General features: G+C 42.3%; 1 protein-coding gene across 2 annotated transcripts in view; it reads left to right on the forward strand.

Moving 5' to 3' along the window:
• Window positions 1-19,810, forward strand: part of SGSM1 (small G protein signaling modulator 1) — a 364,300-nt gene that overhangs the window by 86,573 nt on the left and 257,917 nt on the right. For both annotated transcript variants that reach the window (XM_077461348.1, XM_077461349.1), the window contains exon 3: window positions 11,846-11,921. In XM_077461348.1, the coding sequence (XP_077317474.1) occupies window positions 11,846-11,921 (76 nt within the window). The remainder of the gene's footprint in view (window positions 1-11,845; window positions 11,922-19,810) is intronic.

The raw sequence follows: 19,810 nt of genomic DNA on the forward strand, positions 1-19,810 counted from the left end.
GATCACCGGTGGACAGACACCACACATACACGATTGTACGTGAATAATGACCAGGAAATTTATTAACTCACACATAGCCTTTTATGCAGTACAAGAAAAAGACCCTGCTCCGTAGAGGTCATTACACATAAACATACGTCAGCATTATACTTCCTCAAGCAATAGTCGTTGTTAAGAAATATAGACCAAAAGTTAGTAAATTTGTCCTAGCTCGTTACGCTTGCGCATCAGTATCTGCTGACTGACCCCAAATATGTCAAGAGTTCAGCAAAACCATTCTCAACCAGTATTGCCCCACCATGCGGTTGGTGTCACAAGTTGAAACAGACAGTTGACTACCAACAGCTGTTTCCGCAGTTGTTAGTATAGAAACTTGAGACAGACCTTCTGGTCAGACTTGAGTAACATCTTCTTTTTGTCACGCTACTAATTATCACGTTATCAGTAGTTTGTCACGTACACATAGCCCAGGCTTTGCTACTTATAAAATAAAAGTAAAGCATAAATGTAAAGGTACCCCATACCTTATACACATCGTTGGATGCATGCAGAAGGTTTTTTACTTTAATACAGAGAATGCATTAATTTAGACAAAAAACTGTTAAACAAAACATTGTTTTGTGACTGCACCTACCTTTTCTCACCATTCCCTGTATTCTGGAGACCCTAAACCCAGGAAAACCCCGACTTCCTGCCACTCCTTGTTGGTTTTTTAACATGATGGTTGGCGAAAAATTCAAATACACATTTTAGAGTTTGGGGGCTCCGCTCCCACAGCCCCAAGATCCTAGAATAATATACAGTATATGGAGTTGCTTGCTTTACACTTTTTAATTAGTAAACAAATATGAAACTGAAAGGTAGTGGTAGTGGTAGATTTGAGAACCTCTGAATTCTTTTTGCGGTGAGCAACTATACAGATGGATAGTCCCAACCATATTTTTTATATTTATTGTCACAAACTCTTATTCATTTTATAACTTCTATATGCTTCTTAGAATATTTAAAATAAAACATTCACATGCTTTGCATTTTGAGTGTCAAATCCTATGTTATATTTGATCAAAATTAAATATTTTTTCTTAGGGAACGGTCTATTAAAAACTGTTTTATCACAGAAACATTCATATATCTTGCTTCTAGAATTTTACCAATACAACTCTAAGATGATTTTATTACATGCTTCTAAAGTAGAGGTCATTTGTCATCTTTGTATTATTTTATGACTTTTGCATCAAAGCAGTAACTGAAAGCACAGTGTTTTTTTTTTTCATGCCGTATCTGAGGACATCATCTGTGTTAAGAGAAAGCTTCTAGTTTGAGATCTTCTGTTTATGCTTTGATGTATGCAGCCAGCCTCAGAATGAAAAACACAACAGATGTCCAGCAAAAAAGTAGTTGGACTACATAAGAAGATCAGCTAATTAGTTAAAGGCTATGTTTTAGACCTCATGCACACTGGACGTTTTTGAACATTTTTACAGCAGCTGTTTTTGGCTTCAGTCAAATAAACACCCCATCATGTTATCCTATGTGTCCATGCACACATAGGCTGTTATCAGCAGTTTTGGGCTAAGAGAGAAGTTTTTCAGCGGTTTTCATCTGTAAAAACTCTCTAACATCAAAAAACGCTGATAAACGCTCAAAAACACGGCTCACCAGGTTTTTGATCCATTGAAAAAAAGAAATAACCCCCCACCCCCCAAAAAAAAGCGAATAAACGCTAAAAATCGATATTGCAAAAATGTTGAAAAACTCATTGCAAAGCTACTGGCGTTTTTATAACAATTTTTTTAACGTCCAATGTGCATGAGGCCTTAGTGGTCAAACCCCTTTATTATGAAAAAGTGCAATCAAAAGGTACTGGTAATGAAGGCATAATGATGGCAAAATAATGATGCATAACATTTGCAGTCTTTTTATCATCCACTTTTATCCATTTTAAAAAATGGCATGGCTGTGCGTATCTCTTTGCCCTGAAAAAGGAGGTTCTAAGATGCTGCAATTGTGAGTGACTTTAGCCACATGCTGGTTCCTGGAGAATAGCCTCCTAATGAAGCTGAATACTTTTGCTTCTCTGCATTTGGAAGCTAAAGTTGACTGTTCATGTTTCAGTTAACTGCTGACCAGATTGGCAATATTCACCTGCCGAATTCTTGGCTGTTAAAATGTAAGCAGCCACGGATATCCCAGGTGTCCTCATTGACCAAATATGTTCATGACCATAGTTGGTCAATGATCTCACCTAGGATCCCCACTGCTGTTAACATTACAGCCACACCGATGATTCTGTTATTTAGTAGTAGGGAAGCAATGGGGTTGATTTAATAAATTGTTCCTTTTGCAAATGGGGTTGCACTCTGCAGTGGAAGTTTCCTCAGAACTTACTGAAAGTAGTAAAACTTCACTTTTCAACTGCATCTACAATTTTGCCTTAAGTAAATCATTGAGCAGCTTGGGTAGTCGTGATTGACAATGGAAAATCACATATTCTAATGTTCCTCCTACAAACCCCCACATGCATTATGGGAGACAGGATGTAGAGAAGAGGTCCTGTCCCTCAATACTCTGACAAGGTGCCTTTCAAGGGTGAGATACTGTCACCCACATCCCTGCAAGATACCCCCCCAATGTTGCTAGGCATATGGCGTGGTATGGTACCAGTTGGGGGTGGGGGGGGGGGGGAGGAGGCTGCCCAGGTTGTTCTGGCTGTCTGGATTAGAGCTGGTTAGATTATTAAGCCAAACTCCAAATCATATTTTTTCTACACTATACTGTTCAGTAACTTCCTGTTCTGCTTTAAAACATTCCCCATGCATGTTTTATAGGATTTGTGTATTATCAATATGGCTAATCTACAAATTTTAAAACGTGATAAAATGAAGAGATATTTTTTATATTAAAATGGCTTTAAAGTAAAACACTGCAATAATAATAAAAAAAAATGCAAACTAAAAGCACTTGGGGGAAGGGATAAGAGTGAATTATAAAAACTGGAGTAGACAGAATCTGGAGCAGCTGCAATTGGCAACCAATCAGCTTTTAGCTTTCATTTTCATCACTTAACTGAAGAATCTGAAGAGAGAAGCTGGTTGTCATCCACAGCTACGCCAGATTCGGTCTGCCCCTGTTTTGATACCCCCCCACTGTACCTTCCCTTCTTAGAAAAAAATATTTTATATCATAATGTAATACTTTCATATTTGGTAATGTTTTTACATTGATTCATGTGTTGTCTTTCTCAGTGTAGTATTGCTACTTTGTTGTTTATTGTCTTGACAGTTTTTTTTTTTTTGGGATTAGATAAATCATTGTAAAAGCTTACAGTCTTTTGGATAGGGTGCCCGTTTCTGTCACGGTACATTCTGCCAAGCATCTGTTTCACAGATTTGCAAGGCTTCCACCTGGGCTTCTGTTCACACATTTAAATGTTACCAGGTGAATGTTCAAGCTTCTTCTGACTTCACTTTCGGGCATAAGGTGCTACAGGCTACTCTGAGTTTTGTCGCCTTCTTAAACTTTTTGTATGTTGTGTGGATCTGTTGACATTGTTTGCTATGTTGCCTACTTTTGGTCATCTAAGTTCTAAGGAGCCTGTGTCCTGTACTGTACATTCTGGAAAAAATAATTTTTTACTTACCAGTAAAATCTATTTACTGGAGTACAGTACAAGACTCCCTCCTCTGTTATTTGTCCAAATGGAAAACACAGTGATATACAGTATAGTACTCTACATCTGCAGTAACTAAACTTGGCAAATTACAAAGATAACCACTTACTATATTAGGCACAGACAATGTAACTGTAAACAACTTAGCTAGTAGTAGTCTAAACTATGCCCAGTCCACCCCCCGCCAAATTAAAATGTCCCCCATAAGTTTACTGCTTTTTTTTTTCCTTTATTAATGTTTATACAAGTCCAGCAGATCCAGCTTTGTCCTTTTTCTCTTGCACCCATGTCCTTCTACAGGTCCTGTCCTGTGCCACCATCTTTCTCCTTACATCACGCACCTCGTGCCACCCAGTTGTCTGATTCTTACAGCTGTCCTCCCCAGTGACCCAGCACCAGATTTTTTACATGAGTAGGCAGATGTCTGGAACCATGTCAAATTACATATTGCTTTTTTAAATAGAGGACAGTAGTGAGAGAGATAAGGATGCCTCCTGCTATACTCACATCACATATAACAGAAGGCATTACTCTCCACCATTCATATAACACATGGATAGTGCCAAATCTCGGTTTGTGAGATCTGGTGTTGCCTCTGTTTACATGAATACAAAGTAGTGTACTACGGTGAAGTCAATATCCAAGGAGGCTGCAAGAGGAGATTGAAACTTCATTCTTACATAAGAAAGAATATGGGCACTGGGTGGGCTCAGCTGCAAAAAGGAAAAAATAAATGAATGATAAAAAAAAATATTCAAAGTTTGGCTTTTTAAAAGAAGAGGGAGGGATAATTAGAGTTCTGAAAAGTAAAAAATTTGAGTGAAGGTTCACTTTAAACTATTACATATTCTTAGCAAGCAAGACCCTTTGCACACAGTTGGGAAAATCTCTGTGTTTGTAGCCATGTATTACTTTTCCCAGTTATGACCAGGTTCATTGTTGTCTTTGGGGCAATACATACAGTGGGTAAAATAAGTATTGAACATGTTAACATTTTTTCTAAGTAAATATATTTCTAAAGCTGCTATTGACACAAAATCCATACATACCATCAAACCAAAACAAATAAGTTCAGAAATTAAGTTACCGTATATACTCCAGTATAAGCCGACCCAAATATAAGCCGAGGCACCTAATTTTACCACAAAAAAAATGGGAAAACGTATTGACTTGAGTATAAGCCTAGGGAGAGAAATGGAGCAGCTCCTGTAAGTGTAAAAGAGGGTCAACAGTGCCCATCTGCAGCCTCAATGTGCCCATTTGCAGGCCTCACTGTGCCATCTCCCCGCCTCACTGTGTCCATCTGCAGCCTTATGTACCTGATCTCCAGGACTCCGGCGCTGTGACATGCAGTCTAGTCAGCCGCCGTCCAGTGTAGCAAAGCCCCACCTTCTCTACGTCCTCGTCGGTAACAGAAAACACTGATTAAGTTTCCCAGCAGTGAGTCAGTGTTCCACCTATCACGGACGAGAAGGTGGGGCTTTGTTACACTGGATGGCCACCAACTAGACTGCATGTCACAGCGCCGGGAGATCAGGTGCATCAGGCTGCAGATGGGCACAGTGAGGCAGGGAGACTCGAGTATAAGGCGAGGGGGGCGTTTTCAGCACAAAAAAATGTGCTGAAAAACTCAGCTTATACTCAAGTATATACGGTATGTTAATGTTTAATAAAATTGAAAGACACAGGGAAAAAGTATGGCATGGAAAGCCAAGACACGAGCAGAAATCTATCAGAAATTAGAAATTCTGCTCCTTGTCAGTCCAAATTATTATATCAGCTGGTTCAGTCTCAATTGATGGCCTATAAAAAGGTGTCTCATTAGGATTTCTAAACTTCTGAAGGTTCCAGTAAGCACTGTTGCTGCCATAACCAGGAAGTGTAAAGAACATAATTTTGCCATAAACCATCCACGCCCAGGTGCTCCTTGCTAAATTTCTGACAGAGGAGTGAAAAGAATTATCAGAAGAGTTGTTCAAGAGCCAATGACCATTTGTGGAGAGCTTCAGAAAGACCTGGAATTAGCAAGTACAATTGTTTGAAAGAAAGCAATAAGTAATGCACTCAACCGCCATGGCCTTTATACACCACGCAAGACTCCATTGCTGAAGAAAAAGCATGTTGAAGCTTGTTTAACCACCTCCTGCCCAAGGTACGTCCAGGGATGTCCTTGACTTTCCGGGGGTATATCTGAATGATGCCTGAGGTTACAGACATCATTCAGATATCGGCTTTTTCAGCCGGCGATTCCCTGCACCAAAAGAACAATCATAGCGGCTGTTCCGCCGCTTGATCGTTTTTACGGGCGGCGAGAGGGGATGCCCCCCCTCTCCCGCCGCCCTCCAGTGCTTCTACCGACTCACCGCTTCCATCGGTGAGTCGGTCACAGGATCCGCCGGCCCCCAGATGATACCATAGAGATTTCCGGCAGACCAGATGGTCCCCAGAGTCTCTATGATCGTTCGGAGGCCAGGCGTGATGTTATGACATCACACCCGGCCTCTGCATTCAAAATAACGGTGCCGATTTGGCTGGGAAGCCGTGATCGTTTTTTTTGGGGGGGGATTTTAGGCTTCCCAGCCTAGAGGTGAGATATGGGGTCTTATTGGCCCCATATCTCACTGTAAATAGGTCTGATCATGCCATATTCCTATTACAAGGGATGTTTACATTCCTTGTAATAGGAATAAAAGTAATCAAATATTTTTTTTTTTTGTGTCAAACTAAAAAAATAAAAGTAAAACAATAATAAATAAATAAATAAAATAAATTAAAGTGCCCCTGTCCCCGTGAGCTCGTACGCAGAAGCGAACGCATACGTAAGTCCCGCCCACATATGAAAACGGTGTGCAAACCACACGTGAGGTATCGCCGCGAACGTTAGAGCGAGAGCAATAATTCTAGCCCTAGACCTCTTCTAATGCAAAACATGTAACCAGTAAACATTTTTAAAGCGTCGCCTATTGGGATTTTTAAATACCAAAGTTTGGCGCCATTTCACGAGCGCGTGCAATTTTGAAGCATGACATGTTGGGTATCTATTTACTCGGCGCATCTTCATCTATGACATTATGCAAAAAAATTGGGCTAACTACTGTTTTTTTGTTTTTTTTAAGCATGAAAGTTTTTTTCTGAAAAAGTTGCAACCACCGCCATTGTATTCTTTAGGGTCTTTGCTAAAAAAAATATATAATGTTTGGGGGTTCTATGTAATTTTCTAGCAAAAAAATATGAATTTTACATGTAGGAGAGAAATGTCAGAATTGGCCTGGATGCGAAGTGGTTAAAGTTTGCTACACAACATTTAGACAAGCCTGTGGAATGCTGAGAGAATATAGTCTGGTCAGATGAGACCAAAATTTAACTCTTTGGATGCCATAATGCACACCATGTTTGGAGGTCAAAGCACTGCACATCCCACCATACCAACAGTGCAGTTTGGAGGTGGTAACATCATGGTGTGGGGCTGTTTTTCAGCATACAGTACTGGCAAACCCTTACTGTATATCACAGAAGAAAGGATGAATGAAAACATTTACCAAGACATGGTTAATAAAAATCTTCTGCCATCTACCAGGATAAGGAGGATGGACATTTCAGTAGGACAATGATCCCAAACATAAAGCCAAGGAAACGTGCAATTGGTTCATAGAAAATGCCCACAGAAAATTCAAGATTTGAAGACTGTGTGGAAGAATGGGCCAAAATCACACTTGAGCAATGCATGGAACAAGTTTCTCCATACAGGAATCGTCTTGCAGCTGTCATTACCAACAAACAATTTTGTACGAAGTATTAAATACATTTCAGTTAGCGTGTACTTTTTCCGTGTCATTCCATTTTTACACATTACCTAATTTCTGAACTTATTTGGTTTTGGGTTCTTTGTATGTATTGCTTGCGTGGGTTGTTCCTAACATGTGGTGAAAATTTCATGTCAATGGCACTTTTAGAAATATACTGTATTGTCAAAAGTTTTGGGGCACATGAGCTTTAATGGCATCCCCGTCTAAGTCCGTAGGGTTCAATATTGAGTTGGCCCACTCTTTGGAGATATAACAACTTCAACTCTGTGCAGGCCAGCCAAGTTCCTCCACTCTAAACTTGCTCATCTATATCTTTATGGACCTTGCTTTATGCACTGGTACAAATCGGTAGAAGGGGGGATTATGTTTTTCAGGGGTTTGACTTGGACCCCTAGTTCCAGTGCAGGGAACTCTTAGGGCGTCAGCATACCAAGACAGTTTGTACAATTTCATGCTCTCAACTTTGTAAGAACAGTTTGGGGATGGTCCTTTGTTCCAACATGTCTGTGCACCAGTGCACAAAGCATGGTCCATAAAGGGACTTGACTGGCCCGCACAGAATCCTGACCTCAACCCGATAGAACGCCTTTGAGATTAATTAGAGAGGAAACTGCGAGCCAGGAGTTACATTCTAAGCCATAATAAAGTGTTGCATTCTAAGCCATAATAAAATAAACTGAAAGTTTTACATTTTATTGCAGTAATTTTGGCATATACGCAAGTTCATATGCGCGTGTAAGTATAGATAGAAACCCTGGCAGTGAGAACTTGGTGTGTTTTTTACTCAGGATCTTTCTGCCAGCTTTTGCCAGCAAGATCTGCATATAAACATCAGTCAATTGCATTGGCATTCAGAAGCCCTACAATATCTTTAAAAGAAGCCATCTCTGACCACTTAGCCTCCATTCACATTTGAGGATATTGTGTTTAGGGGATTTTAAGGTACTTTTGCAATTTGTTATTTTTTTTTCTGTTTGTGCAAATTGTATAGTGAAGTGCCATACACAGGCTTCTTTGGGGCACAATCAAGTGTTTTTGACCCCTTAGATTTTTTTTAAAGCAATAGTAGTCCACATCCAAAACAAAAAAAAAAAGGCACCAGGCAGTTTAAGTCATAATGTGCTAGTATGCATTGCATACTAGCACATTATGACAGACTTACTTGAAAACGAAGCCCTCCAGCGTCATAATGTCACCACTGAAGGGGCTTCCATCTTCACCTGGTCTTCTTTCTGGGTTTTCGGACTTTGGCGATATGAATGGCCAAGCCGGTGATGACAAGCACGCGGGAGTCGCTGTTTACTGTACAGCTCTGAAGAAGTATGCCGTTCCTTCAAAGCACATGTGCCAGCAACGTCACACACTGCATCTAAAGTAAATGCCTTCTAAACAGTGCACGTTTAGGAGATATTTACTGTACCCATAGGTAAGCCACCTTATAGGCTTGCCTATAGGTAAACATTGTATATGGAAGTTTACTCCCACTTTAACCACTAGAGATCCGCGCTATAGCCGAATGACGGCCCAATCACGGCCAACTTATCAGTGCCCACCTGCCCCCTGCCAGTACCAGCCAGTTATTAATAAAAGTGCCACCCAGCAGTGCCACCCATCAGTGCCCATAATGCCATACATCAGTGCCATACATCAGTGCCCACAGTGCCATACATCAGTGCCCACAGTGCCACCTATCAGTGCCCACAATCTGCCTCAACAACAGTGCTGCACCTCAGTGCCACATATCCGTGCCCATCAGTGTCATCTACCAGTGCCCATCAGTGCCGCCCATCAGTGCCCAGCAGTGCCACCTATCAGAGCCACCTATCAGTGCCACCTATCCCAGTGCCCATCAGTCCCATCTATCAGTGGTACCTATCAGTGCACCTTAGTGCCACCCATCTGTGCCACCCATCTGTGCCACCTATCAGTGCCATCTTATCTGTGCTCATCTTTGCCCATCAGTGCCGCCTTATCTGTGCCCATCAGTACTGCCTTATCTGTGCCTATCGGTGCCACCTTATCTGTGCCTATTAGTGTTGCCTTAACTGTGCCTATCAGTGCCCACCAGTGCCGCCTATCAGTGCCCACCAGTGCCGCCTCATCAGCGCATTTCAATGAAGGAGAAAAATGACCTGTTTGCAAAATGTTATAACAAACTATTAAACATGATTTTTTTTATTTTTTCATTTTGCATCTTTTTTTGTTTGTTTAGCAAAAAATAAAACTCCCAGCTGTAATTAAATACCACCAAAAGAAAGCTCTATTTGTGGGAAAAAAATGATAAACATTTCATTTGGGTACAGTGTTGTATGGCCGCGCAATTGTCATTCAAAGTGCATCAGCGCTGAAAGCTGAAAATTGGTCTGGACAGGAGGGGGGTTTAAGTGCCCAGTAAGCAAGTGGTTAAGGGATTGCATGAAAAACAAGTGTAACATATGATTTTGTGTATTTTTGGTGCGTTTCTATTGAAATCGATTACTGACAGAAATGGCCTATTCTGCTTCAAAAGTAGTGATTCTCAAAAAATCACAACAAAGATTCTATTTAGTGAATTTCAAAGTTTAAAGGCTACATGCACATGGGCACAGTTTTCCATGCAAAGCAATGACACCGCATTTATCTAGCCCCCAGGATGTCCTGGAGCAGTGTACAGCTGCCCATAGGCATGAATGGGTGAAGGTGGCTGTACAGAGCTATGTTCTGCTATTTGTGTGTAGTAATGTGCGTTAGGTACATTACATCTGTATCTCTGTGCATGTGCTGCCTTCACCCATTTGTGTCTGCTACAGGACATCCTGGGCACCATAAATATTTGCCTTTACACTGCATGGACCAATTGGTCCATGTCCATGAAGCCTAAAACTCCTGCTGGTTGTTTACATCAGAATGCAGGCAGCCTGTCAATATTCTGATGCAACAGAAAGCAAATAGAGAATAAGCTAAGATTTTTAATGCCTGTGTTGTAAATTTTGAAAATAAATTTCTGCTCAATGCTTTTAGGGCCAATTCACACCTGTGCATTACAAAAAAGGCCTGCTTGCTGCATCTTTGGTGGGCTTTCATGAAAATACATGTTACATCATTGAGTTAATTGGTAGTGCCTAAAACACATGTAAATACTTAAAGAATATGTAAACCCAACATTTCATATTCCTGATATGTGTCTGTTGTACCAAAAGTATCCTGTTCTCTTTTGTATTGCTTCCTTTGTGTGAAATAGCCTGGTGCTCCTACTAGGCCCTCTGCTTTCCTATCAAAAACTGGCTACACTAGGCTACACAGCAAAAATTGGCTACACTGGCTACACAGCATCATCAATTCTCTAGCAGTGCTGGGAACTAGGCCTGCTCTCCTCCAATAATCAGACTTGTCCTGACACGCCCCCCTGGGAAGACCAGTGTGCTGCGGTTTCGCCTCCCCCAGCTCTCTGAGCTCCTTATTCAGTTAAGAACAGAGGGTATGTGATCACCTAATAAAAGGGGAAAAGGGTATTTACAGTGTGTGTGTGCATGTGTGTGACATTGGGGTGTTTAGCTCAAGTGGTTAGATGCATTTTCAGTCCACATCAGGCAGGCATTTATAGTTAAGGGCCTGGTAGCCCACGTTTATTAAAGGGAAAACAAAGCAATAGTCCATCCAGGAATCCCACGCAGGGGTTTAACTTCATTCAGCACACATCAATGAAAACATACCAAGCCACCTGGCTCTCTCATCAGCAGTTCCTCTGCTTGCTCCCAACAGACTTATTGATTCTTTCCAGCCCCCTGGACTCACTGGCTTCCATAGTCTTCCCGACTCCCAAGGCAGGCCAGCCTTTCCCAGTCCCCGAGAAAAGAATCCCCCCTTACACGGGCTACAGTCTCCCACAGGGCAGACCACTCTCCAAACACAGGTTTGTCTTCAAACAGCAGCAGCAAGCTGGTCACACTCCACCATCCTCCACACTTTACTCCCACCAGCCCCTTGTTATATGGGCTGTGTGCAGCTGGGCACACAACCTGGTTGCTATCCTCAAGACCTGGACACAGGGTTGGAGATCCCGTCCCACCCATGACTCTCAGGGATCTCCAAACTACAGAATCCCATCCAGAACTAGCAAAACCTGGAGAAAACTGACAGAGCAGTTTTCTCCATTTAAACTCTACACTCTGTAGTCCTGCAGTCCGCAGATATGCAAACTCTGTGTCTCTTTTACCTCTAATTTCATAGGGACAGAGCCTCGCTCTGCCACAATATATATTGCCTTTCATTTCTATTTAAACTTAATGGGTTGTTTTACAAGGTGAGGATTTACATATACCTTAATGAACAGGTTCAATTTTAAGCTGACTGTTGATTATAAATTGCTTTTTTTTTGTATTACTTACAGGTAAAACAAATTATGGAAGAAGCTGTTACCAGAAAGTTTGTCCATGAAGATAGCAGTCACATCATCTCATTTTGTGGTAAGCAATGGCCTGCAGTGACAAGCATGTGTGGGGAACACACATAACATAAGCAAAGATGAAGGAAATTCGTTTTAATTTCCCTGTTTCAGTAAAAGGAGAGTTTATTGCATTACTTAAGGTTTATTGTAGAAAACAAAACATAAAGACCAATGGATACTCACAAAAATAAAAGTATACAGGTGTTGTATGACAATAAATCTCAATCCAGTGCAGGAATAGCGTGGCCAAACACATTTCAGGGGATGCACCCCATTCTTCAGAGATGAAGAAGCTATCTAGAAAGGGCTGCATCCCTCCGGAAACGCGTCAGTTCGCCAGTGCAGTATTATGGTGTGTTTGGCCATGCTGTTCCCCAACTGGATTGAGATTTAAGCCTCATACACACTCAGATTTTCTGCTGGTTTTTGTCTTCAGATTTACCAAAACCATGTAGTGCAAGGGCCTGCCTGATTCCATACAAATTGAAACCCCTAAGGTTTGACCTTATATTATATGGTTTTGGTAAATCTGAAGACAAAAATCAGCAGAAAATCTGATAGTTTATAGGTCTTAAGTGTCATACAACACCTGTATATATTTATTTTTGTGAGTATCCATTTGACTGTATGTTTTCTTTTCTACAATATACTTTCAGTAATGCACTAGGCGTGTGCACCCTCCTGTGTGCAATTTTTTTATTTTTTTTTACTTTGAAAGATTTTTTTATTGATTTTCAAAATGGTAACAATGCACATTGATGCGATGACACACAGACTATAAAGAAAATATCCATAGAGACTTAAGTGGAAGATATGGCTGGGGTAACAGTTCTGTAGTAAGGGTATTTAAGGGGCTGATGCATATAATGTAGTAAGGGTTTAGAGATAGATTGTCTTGGAGGCGAACCCAAGTTCTGCCCATCCGATACACCCCCAAGGGGATCTAGCTGTGCAAGAGGGGAGCGGGAGTGGCCCTCCCTTGGGCCTTGTCCTCTGTAGACCATCGATATTGCACAATGAAGAAACCAAAATGAGAATGCATGAGGAACAATCTTATATCCCATGCCTGTATACCACTGGGGAATTTGAGGAGCAAGTGTTTGGAGGTGTCCAGGAAAAAAAGGGAAGAAGAGAGAGAGAAGAGAATAAGAAGAGAATAAGAAGCCCAGCCACCAGAGCACCATTGTAAGAATTTAGGATTGGGGGAGACTAGGGGGTAGGTGAAGTCCTTTGTAGGTGGCCCAGGGATCCCAGGTCTCCTGAAACTGTTCAGAAGTATCCAGTAAGGAACTTGCCAGTTTCTCCTGTGAAATGATCCCGGAGATTTTGCACTTGGCTGTCTGAATGACTCTGGGAAGTTTCCAGGCTTTGGCTATGGAAAGTTTGGAGCCAAGGAGAATGAAGAAGATAAGTTTTTGAGAACATTTTGTAATTTTAGGCATATGGAAGTTCAAGAGTTCAAGCTAGCATGTAGGAGGACTTCGACTGGGTTTGGGCAAGTGCTGAGTAAATTATGGATATGCCTCCTCTCTGCTCCACGACCTCTCCGCAAAAAAAAGTTCATAAGGAGTTATGCGAGAGGGTTTAGGTTTTGTAGACCAGATGGAGTGAAGAAAATGGTAAATTTGCTGGAACCTGAAACATTCTAAGTCAGGAAGATCCAGTTTGCAAACACAGTAGGCAAGCGAGATGGGGCCCGCCAAAGTGAAAAAGTGGCCAATCCGGTACATCCCCTTATCCAACTACCACTTGAAGGCTTTCATTTCTATTCCTGGGCTAAAGTTCAGGTTGTGGAATAAGTGGACCAGAGGAGAGCTATCTGATACCAGGGAAGGGGCCTGTTTGAGCTTATCCCACAAGGCGACAGAGTGAGAAAGGGAAGGGGACAGGATAGGAGGCTGACTTGAAGGTTGGCTCCATAAGAGATAGTCTTATGGTATATGAGGGAACTGCCTGCCTGTCAATGTCAACCCAGTCTGGCTTTGCCAACTTGAAATACACTGTAGATAGTTGAGCTAATCTAGCCGCCTGGTAATACCAGAGCAAATTTGGGAGGCCCATAATGCCTTCAGACCTTGATCTGAATAGCGTGGGCTGAGAGAATTGATATCCCACCTTCCATCTTACAAATTTAACAATTTTGCTTTGGAGTGAGCTCAAGTGGTCCATTCTGATTAAAATTGTGAGGAAGCGGAAGAGATATAGAAGTCTTGGGAGGAGAGTCATTTTGCCGGAGTTAATTCTACCCAACCAGGAGAGTTCATGTTGGGTCCAAGTTTTGAGGTCAGTTTTTAGCTTCTGATACATGAGGGGTAATTATCGGAGCACAGTTGTTCAAACTTGGGAGTGAGGTTTATCCCTAGATACTAAATAGAGGAATCGCTCCACTCAAATTTAAAGGATTCCTTTAGCTGGGTCACTAGTGACAACTGAAGAGAAACATTCATTGCTTGGGTTTTGGCATAATTCACCTGTAGTCCACAGACCTTGGAGAATTCCTCTAAGAGTTTACATATGACAGGGATGGAGGTGACCGAGGAGGTGATGAAAAGGAGAAGGTCTGCAAAGAGACCACATTTATGTGTGTTGGGTCCATACTTGACCCCCGTGATATTTGTGTTTGTTCGGATGGCTATTGCTAGGGTTTCTATTACAAGGGCAAAGATCAGCAGGGATAAAGGACACCCTTGGCGAGTGCCTTTTGCTATTTTAATAGGGTCCGAGTAGAGGCCTTGTGAGCTTCTGGGGTGGAGTATAATGCCCTAATGAGTTTGAAATGGGGGCCGAATCCCCAGTGGTCCATCAGGGCAAACAGGTAAGGCCAAGAGACCGAGTTGAAGGCCTTTTGCAGTTCCAACGACAGTAACATACCTTCTTGTTTAGGACTGCCATCCCAACCAGATTGTAAGAGAAAGGCAATGTCTACTGCTCTTCTAATTTGGTCCGGGCCTTGCCTGCAGGGATAAAACCCACTTGATCTTTATGAATGTATAAACCAATGAAGGAAGTGAGGTGGTCAGCTATGACTTTAGTCATAATCTTTAAATCATTATTGATCAGGGATAATGGTCTGTAGTTCATTACCTCACCTGGGTCCTTATCTGGTTTAGGGATGACGGTTATAAACACAGAGTTTAACCGTGTGTTAAGAGGGTCTTCTTTGGTTTTAACATTAAAATTTTTTGCCATATATGGCACCACCGTGGTCACAAAAATTTGAGAACCTGAACTTATGAAAGGCTTGCATTATGCTCATGTGGTTCGCCATTGGGGGTCTACCTGTGATTTTGATTTTGGGGAAGGAATGTGTGCATGCCCGAAGTGAGAGCCTAGTTGCCAGCAGCGAGACAATCTTGTCTCACTGATGGCAGTATCTTGCCCCGCTCCATATGATGCTTTTTTTCTGCATTAGCTGTCAGTGCTAGGTTCAATTCCAGACGAGCTGCATCCAAGAGGGAGGTGGGTACTCGAGACGGGTCTTGCTTATCATTAAGCTTGAGAGAAGTATAATTCTTCTCAAATTTTTTGATGTCTGGACGTCTCTCCCTTTTTATCTGGGATGCCATTTGAATGATTTTACCCCAGATAGTGACTTTGTGAGCTTCCCATAAAGTTTCCAGAGAATTATCATTTACATCATTTAGGGAAAAGTATTCGGTAAGGGCCTTTTCTAGCTCAATTTTCCTAATGGGGTCAGCTAAAATGGCTTCATTAAGTCTCCAGTGGAGCAGGTTTGGTTGGGGTAGTCGGTTATGTATAGTAATGATCACCATGGAGTGGTCTGACCAGACTGCGTCTTTGATAAGTGCTTTGAGCACTGATGGGATTAAAGTGTTGGGAGACAAGCAGATGGTCAGTCCTGGCATATGATTGGTGTGAGTGTGAAAAGTGTGTATAGTCTTTTTGGGTAGGACTCAATTCTCTCAGATGTCACTGAGGCCCTGCTGGAAAATCATTTTGGCAATCTTAGAGCTGCTTCTGGTTGGGTGAATGGTTTGAGCATTAATAGGATAAGATGTGTCTAGGCCTTGGTCATATTAGAGTCCCCTCCCAAAGATTACCGAGCCCTCTAACTGGGGACTGAGAGTCTCAAAGAGTGTACGGAAAAATTTAGATTGGCCAGTATTTGGAGCATAGTAGGACATAAGTGAATACAGATGGTCGTCTATAGTTCCCTTGATCAGAAGGAATCTGCCCTCGGAGTTTGTGTTGTAACCTGTGTTGAAAATCTTCAGTTCTTTGAAATGAGAATGCTACCCCTCTGGTTTTATCTACTACGTTTGACAGGGAAAATAGGGGAAAATTAGCAGGGATGAAGGAAGGTTTGTACCGGATTAGGAGATGCGTTTCTTGAAGGAAAACTATGTCCGGTCTGAGTGTTCTCATGTAGTCAAGAACTTTTCTGAGTTTGATAGGGGAATTTAACCCCTGGGCATTGTGAGTAGCTACTCTTAAAGGAGCAGCTGGTGGTGTGTTACAAGTCATGGAGCTGGAAGGAAAGGCCTATACCATGTTCACTGCCACTCACCTGTTGGGAGCCATTGGTCTGGTCCTTTGACCTTCCGTATCCTGAACTGAGTGTAGTGGATGGAGATAAAAGGACATAACATTCAGGCCCACTAAGGGCCTGAGAAGACAGCAGGCGAGTAGGATCCTGCTGCCCAAAAAAAAGCAAACAATGTCCACTCCCTCTGGGAGGGGTGGTGACCTTACAACCCAGGCAGAAGGAGAAACCCAAATCCGTGGGGTAAGGGCAGGCACAGTATTAAAAACTGCCTCGGCACACCAGTGTACTACTGTGGAAAATATCTAAAATGAGGGGTACCTTCTGGTCCCGGGTGTGTAATCTCAGGGGGCCTGCCCATCACCCTTGTGGGGGGCTGACACGAGCTCCCCCGGGACACACCCCAGAGTGTGAAGGTTGTGGCATAACGTGTACCAACGGGAAACCCGAACTTAGAGAAAACAGATTACAAGGTTCAGGCAACAAAGTTCAAAACTGTGGGAGGAAATATTCAAAAGGCATATAACAGATAAGTATTAAATCAGGGAACTGTGCGCCAACTGCTCTGCGATCGCCAGTCCCTGAAATATTGACACTGACATCAGGGTGTAGAGCTTAGAGTATCAGGGGAGCCCAGTGTCCTTCGAGCGTCTGGGTTAAGGCTTGTGCCTGACGGTCACCAGGGGGCTCATAAGAGAGGACGCTTGGCTGATCCTGAACAGGAGTTAGCAAAGTCCATTGCTGCTTCTTGCGAGATGAGTCTCAGGTCCAGGAGGAGAGTTGTTCAACTTCTTGGAAGCTTGGAAGTATGTCTTGCCTTTGAAATCAAACTTTAGAGCCAAGGGAAAAGCCTATCTGTACCTAATGTCCTTTTGGGACAGGACTGTTAGAAGGGGTTTCATGGTTCTCCTTTTTGGATGATGGTAGGTGAGATGTCAATGAAGACCTGTATGGCATGCCCCCGACATGTCAGGGGAGACTGGAAGCGACACAGTTTCATTACTTCTTCCTTTATGAGGTTCTGCTACTATGTCTCTTGGAGAGCCATCTTTTCTGGGGGGTCCCAGGGCCCTGTGAACCCAGTCTATCACAGTTTGTGTGGAGGGATGTTGAGAATCCTTTGTTTGATAAAATCCTGCACAACAGCCAGGGTGTCAGTGATTGATTCAGGGAGGCCTCTGATTCGGAAGTTTTGTTCCTGGATTTAATTTCCAGGTCGTCAATCCTGGAGAGGGCAGTATCCAGTTCATCTTGCTGAACCTGGATATGATCTGAGTTTTGTTTAGTCTTAGAGACAGTCATGTCCAGTTTATGTTCAATAGCTTCCATCCTGCAGAATCCGGGATGTCTGCTGGGGGGAATAGAGGGAGGCCCGCAGGGGGGATAGAAGGCAATCTTCCATCGTGTGTCCGATAATTGATTCTGTTGAGGCCGGGGATGAGGTCACCGACTGGTGATTACTCGCATAAGACCCAGGGGTGAAGATCAGGGTGGCTTGAGTCAGAGTTTGTCTGGGTCCTGAGAGTTCCTCTGTGCCTGGTGTGTGTGGCTGCATGGTGCCCGCCATCTTGGATTCGGCTCGTGCTGCTGCTATAGCGAATTGCGGCCCTAGGTCTCTCCGGGCCAAGCCCGCGGACATGTAGCTGTTCCTGGGGTGTTTCGCTGAGCCGGAGCCAGTCAGCTACTGGTTTTCCTGCATGCTCGTCTGACAGAAGCTGGCCATAAACACACATAAAAACAAATAAATATAAACACGGTCCGAATGTTGGACGTTTTTTATTGAATCGGCCGATGTCTCCTGACATTCGTCCCATGTGTACGGGGTTTAAGTTTGAATTTCTCTGCTTTGTGATAGGTTTAGTCTAATGCCACATACACATGACCGGACTTTTTGACAGCAAAAGTCAGACAGAACGAGTCTGTCCGACAATTTGATCGTGTGTGGGCTCCATCGGACCTTTGCTTGCCAAAAATCCAGTGGACTTTAGAAATACAACATGTTTTAAATTTTCCCGCCGGAACTCCGCCGGGCCGAGAAATCCATTCATGTGTATGCTAGTCCGAAGGACAAAAACCGACGCTAGGGCTGCTATTGGCTACTGGCTAATAGTCCACCGGAACTCCGCCGAAAGTCTGTCGGGAAGACTGTCGGACCTAGTCCGTCAAAGTCCAATCGTGTGTACACGGCATAAGAAAGCAGCAGCACATGAGATTGCTATTGTATATAATCTCTGCAGCATCTCAATCTTAATTGTTTTTTACTGCAAATGTGCAAAGTAATTTAGCTTCTACAGTTGATAACAAAAAAGTGGCAGATGGCCTTTCAATCAAAATTTTGCTGCTGTAGGCTACAGCCTGTGCTGTAGTCTACAAATGATGAAGTGTATTATACTCTCATTCATTCTCATGCAAACTTAATTTGGTGAAAGTCCTCCTACTCAGAAGCTCCATAAGAAGCCAGTGAGATTTTTGCAAGTAGCTGTGTGATCTAGTCAGAATATCACTCTGTATAGGGGATAGATAAGTAGAACACTGACAGGGGGGTGGTAGAAGTAGGCAGGAGCTATGAAATAATTGTAACTGCTCCAAAGATGTATTTAAAGAGTAAATCCCTTCTGGGTGATCTTTTATTCATTGCAAGGATTTTAACAAACTTTGTTGTGGATTCCTATCCTTTGCTATTCTGTAGAAATAGTTGTTTGTATGTGTCCATGTGCTAAGTGAATCTCTATGAGAGTGATTATATAATTATCAGCTGCTACACTTGCAGGGCTCTAATGAGGAAAGTGGCAGGGTCTGCAACCCTTTAGACTTGATTTCCCTTTGGGAGTATCTGACCAAACAATTACATTTTTGTTGCAGACGATGCCCAAAATCTTACTTGTATCGCAGTGCATGCTTCTGGGAAAATCGGCGTATCATACAAGCAGGAAGTTACATATTTGGTAGCTGTTCTGTATACCATCTGTGTACAGAATGCCTCCAGGTAGCCATATGGCATTGCATATTACAGAAAGTTACAGAGCTTCAGACTGAAAAGGGAAGGTTATTTTTAATAACGTTCAATTACAATATGACTTCTGTCGCAATTCTGTATGCTATATTTTTTTTATTTGCTATTTTTTTCCCACTAAAGTGGAGTTACACTATAAGCATTAAAACTTAATAATTTATCCCCTTCCTGGCCAGAGCACTTTTTGCGATTCGGAACTGCGTCGCTTTAACTGACAATTGCGCGGTCATGCGATGTGGCTCCCAAACAAAATTGACATCCTTTTTTTCCACACAAATAGAGCTTTCTTTTGGTGGTATTTGATCACCTCTGCGGTTTTTATTTATTTATTTAAAATTTTTACTTTTTGCTATAATAAATATCCCCCAAAAATATATATAAATTTATTTTT

Source organism: Lithobates pipiens, unplaced genomic scaffold (assembly GCF_037356315.1).
Source record: "Lithobates pipiens isolate NorthernLeopardFrog02 unplaced genomic scaffold, aLitPip1_a1.2 Scaffold_3, whole genome shotgun sequence".
In the NCBI taxonomy this organism is placed as follows: domain Eukaryota; kingdom Metazoa; phylum Chordata; class Amphibia; order Anura; family Ranidae; genus Lithobates; species Lithobates pipiens.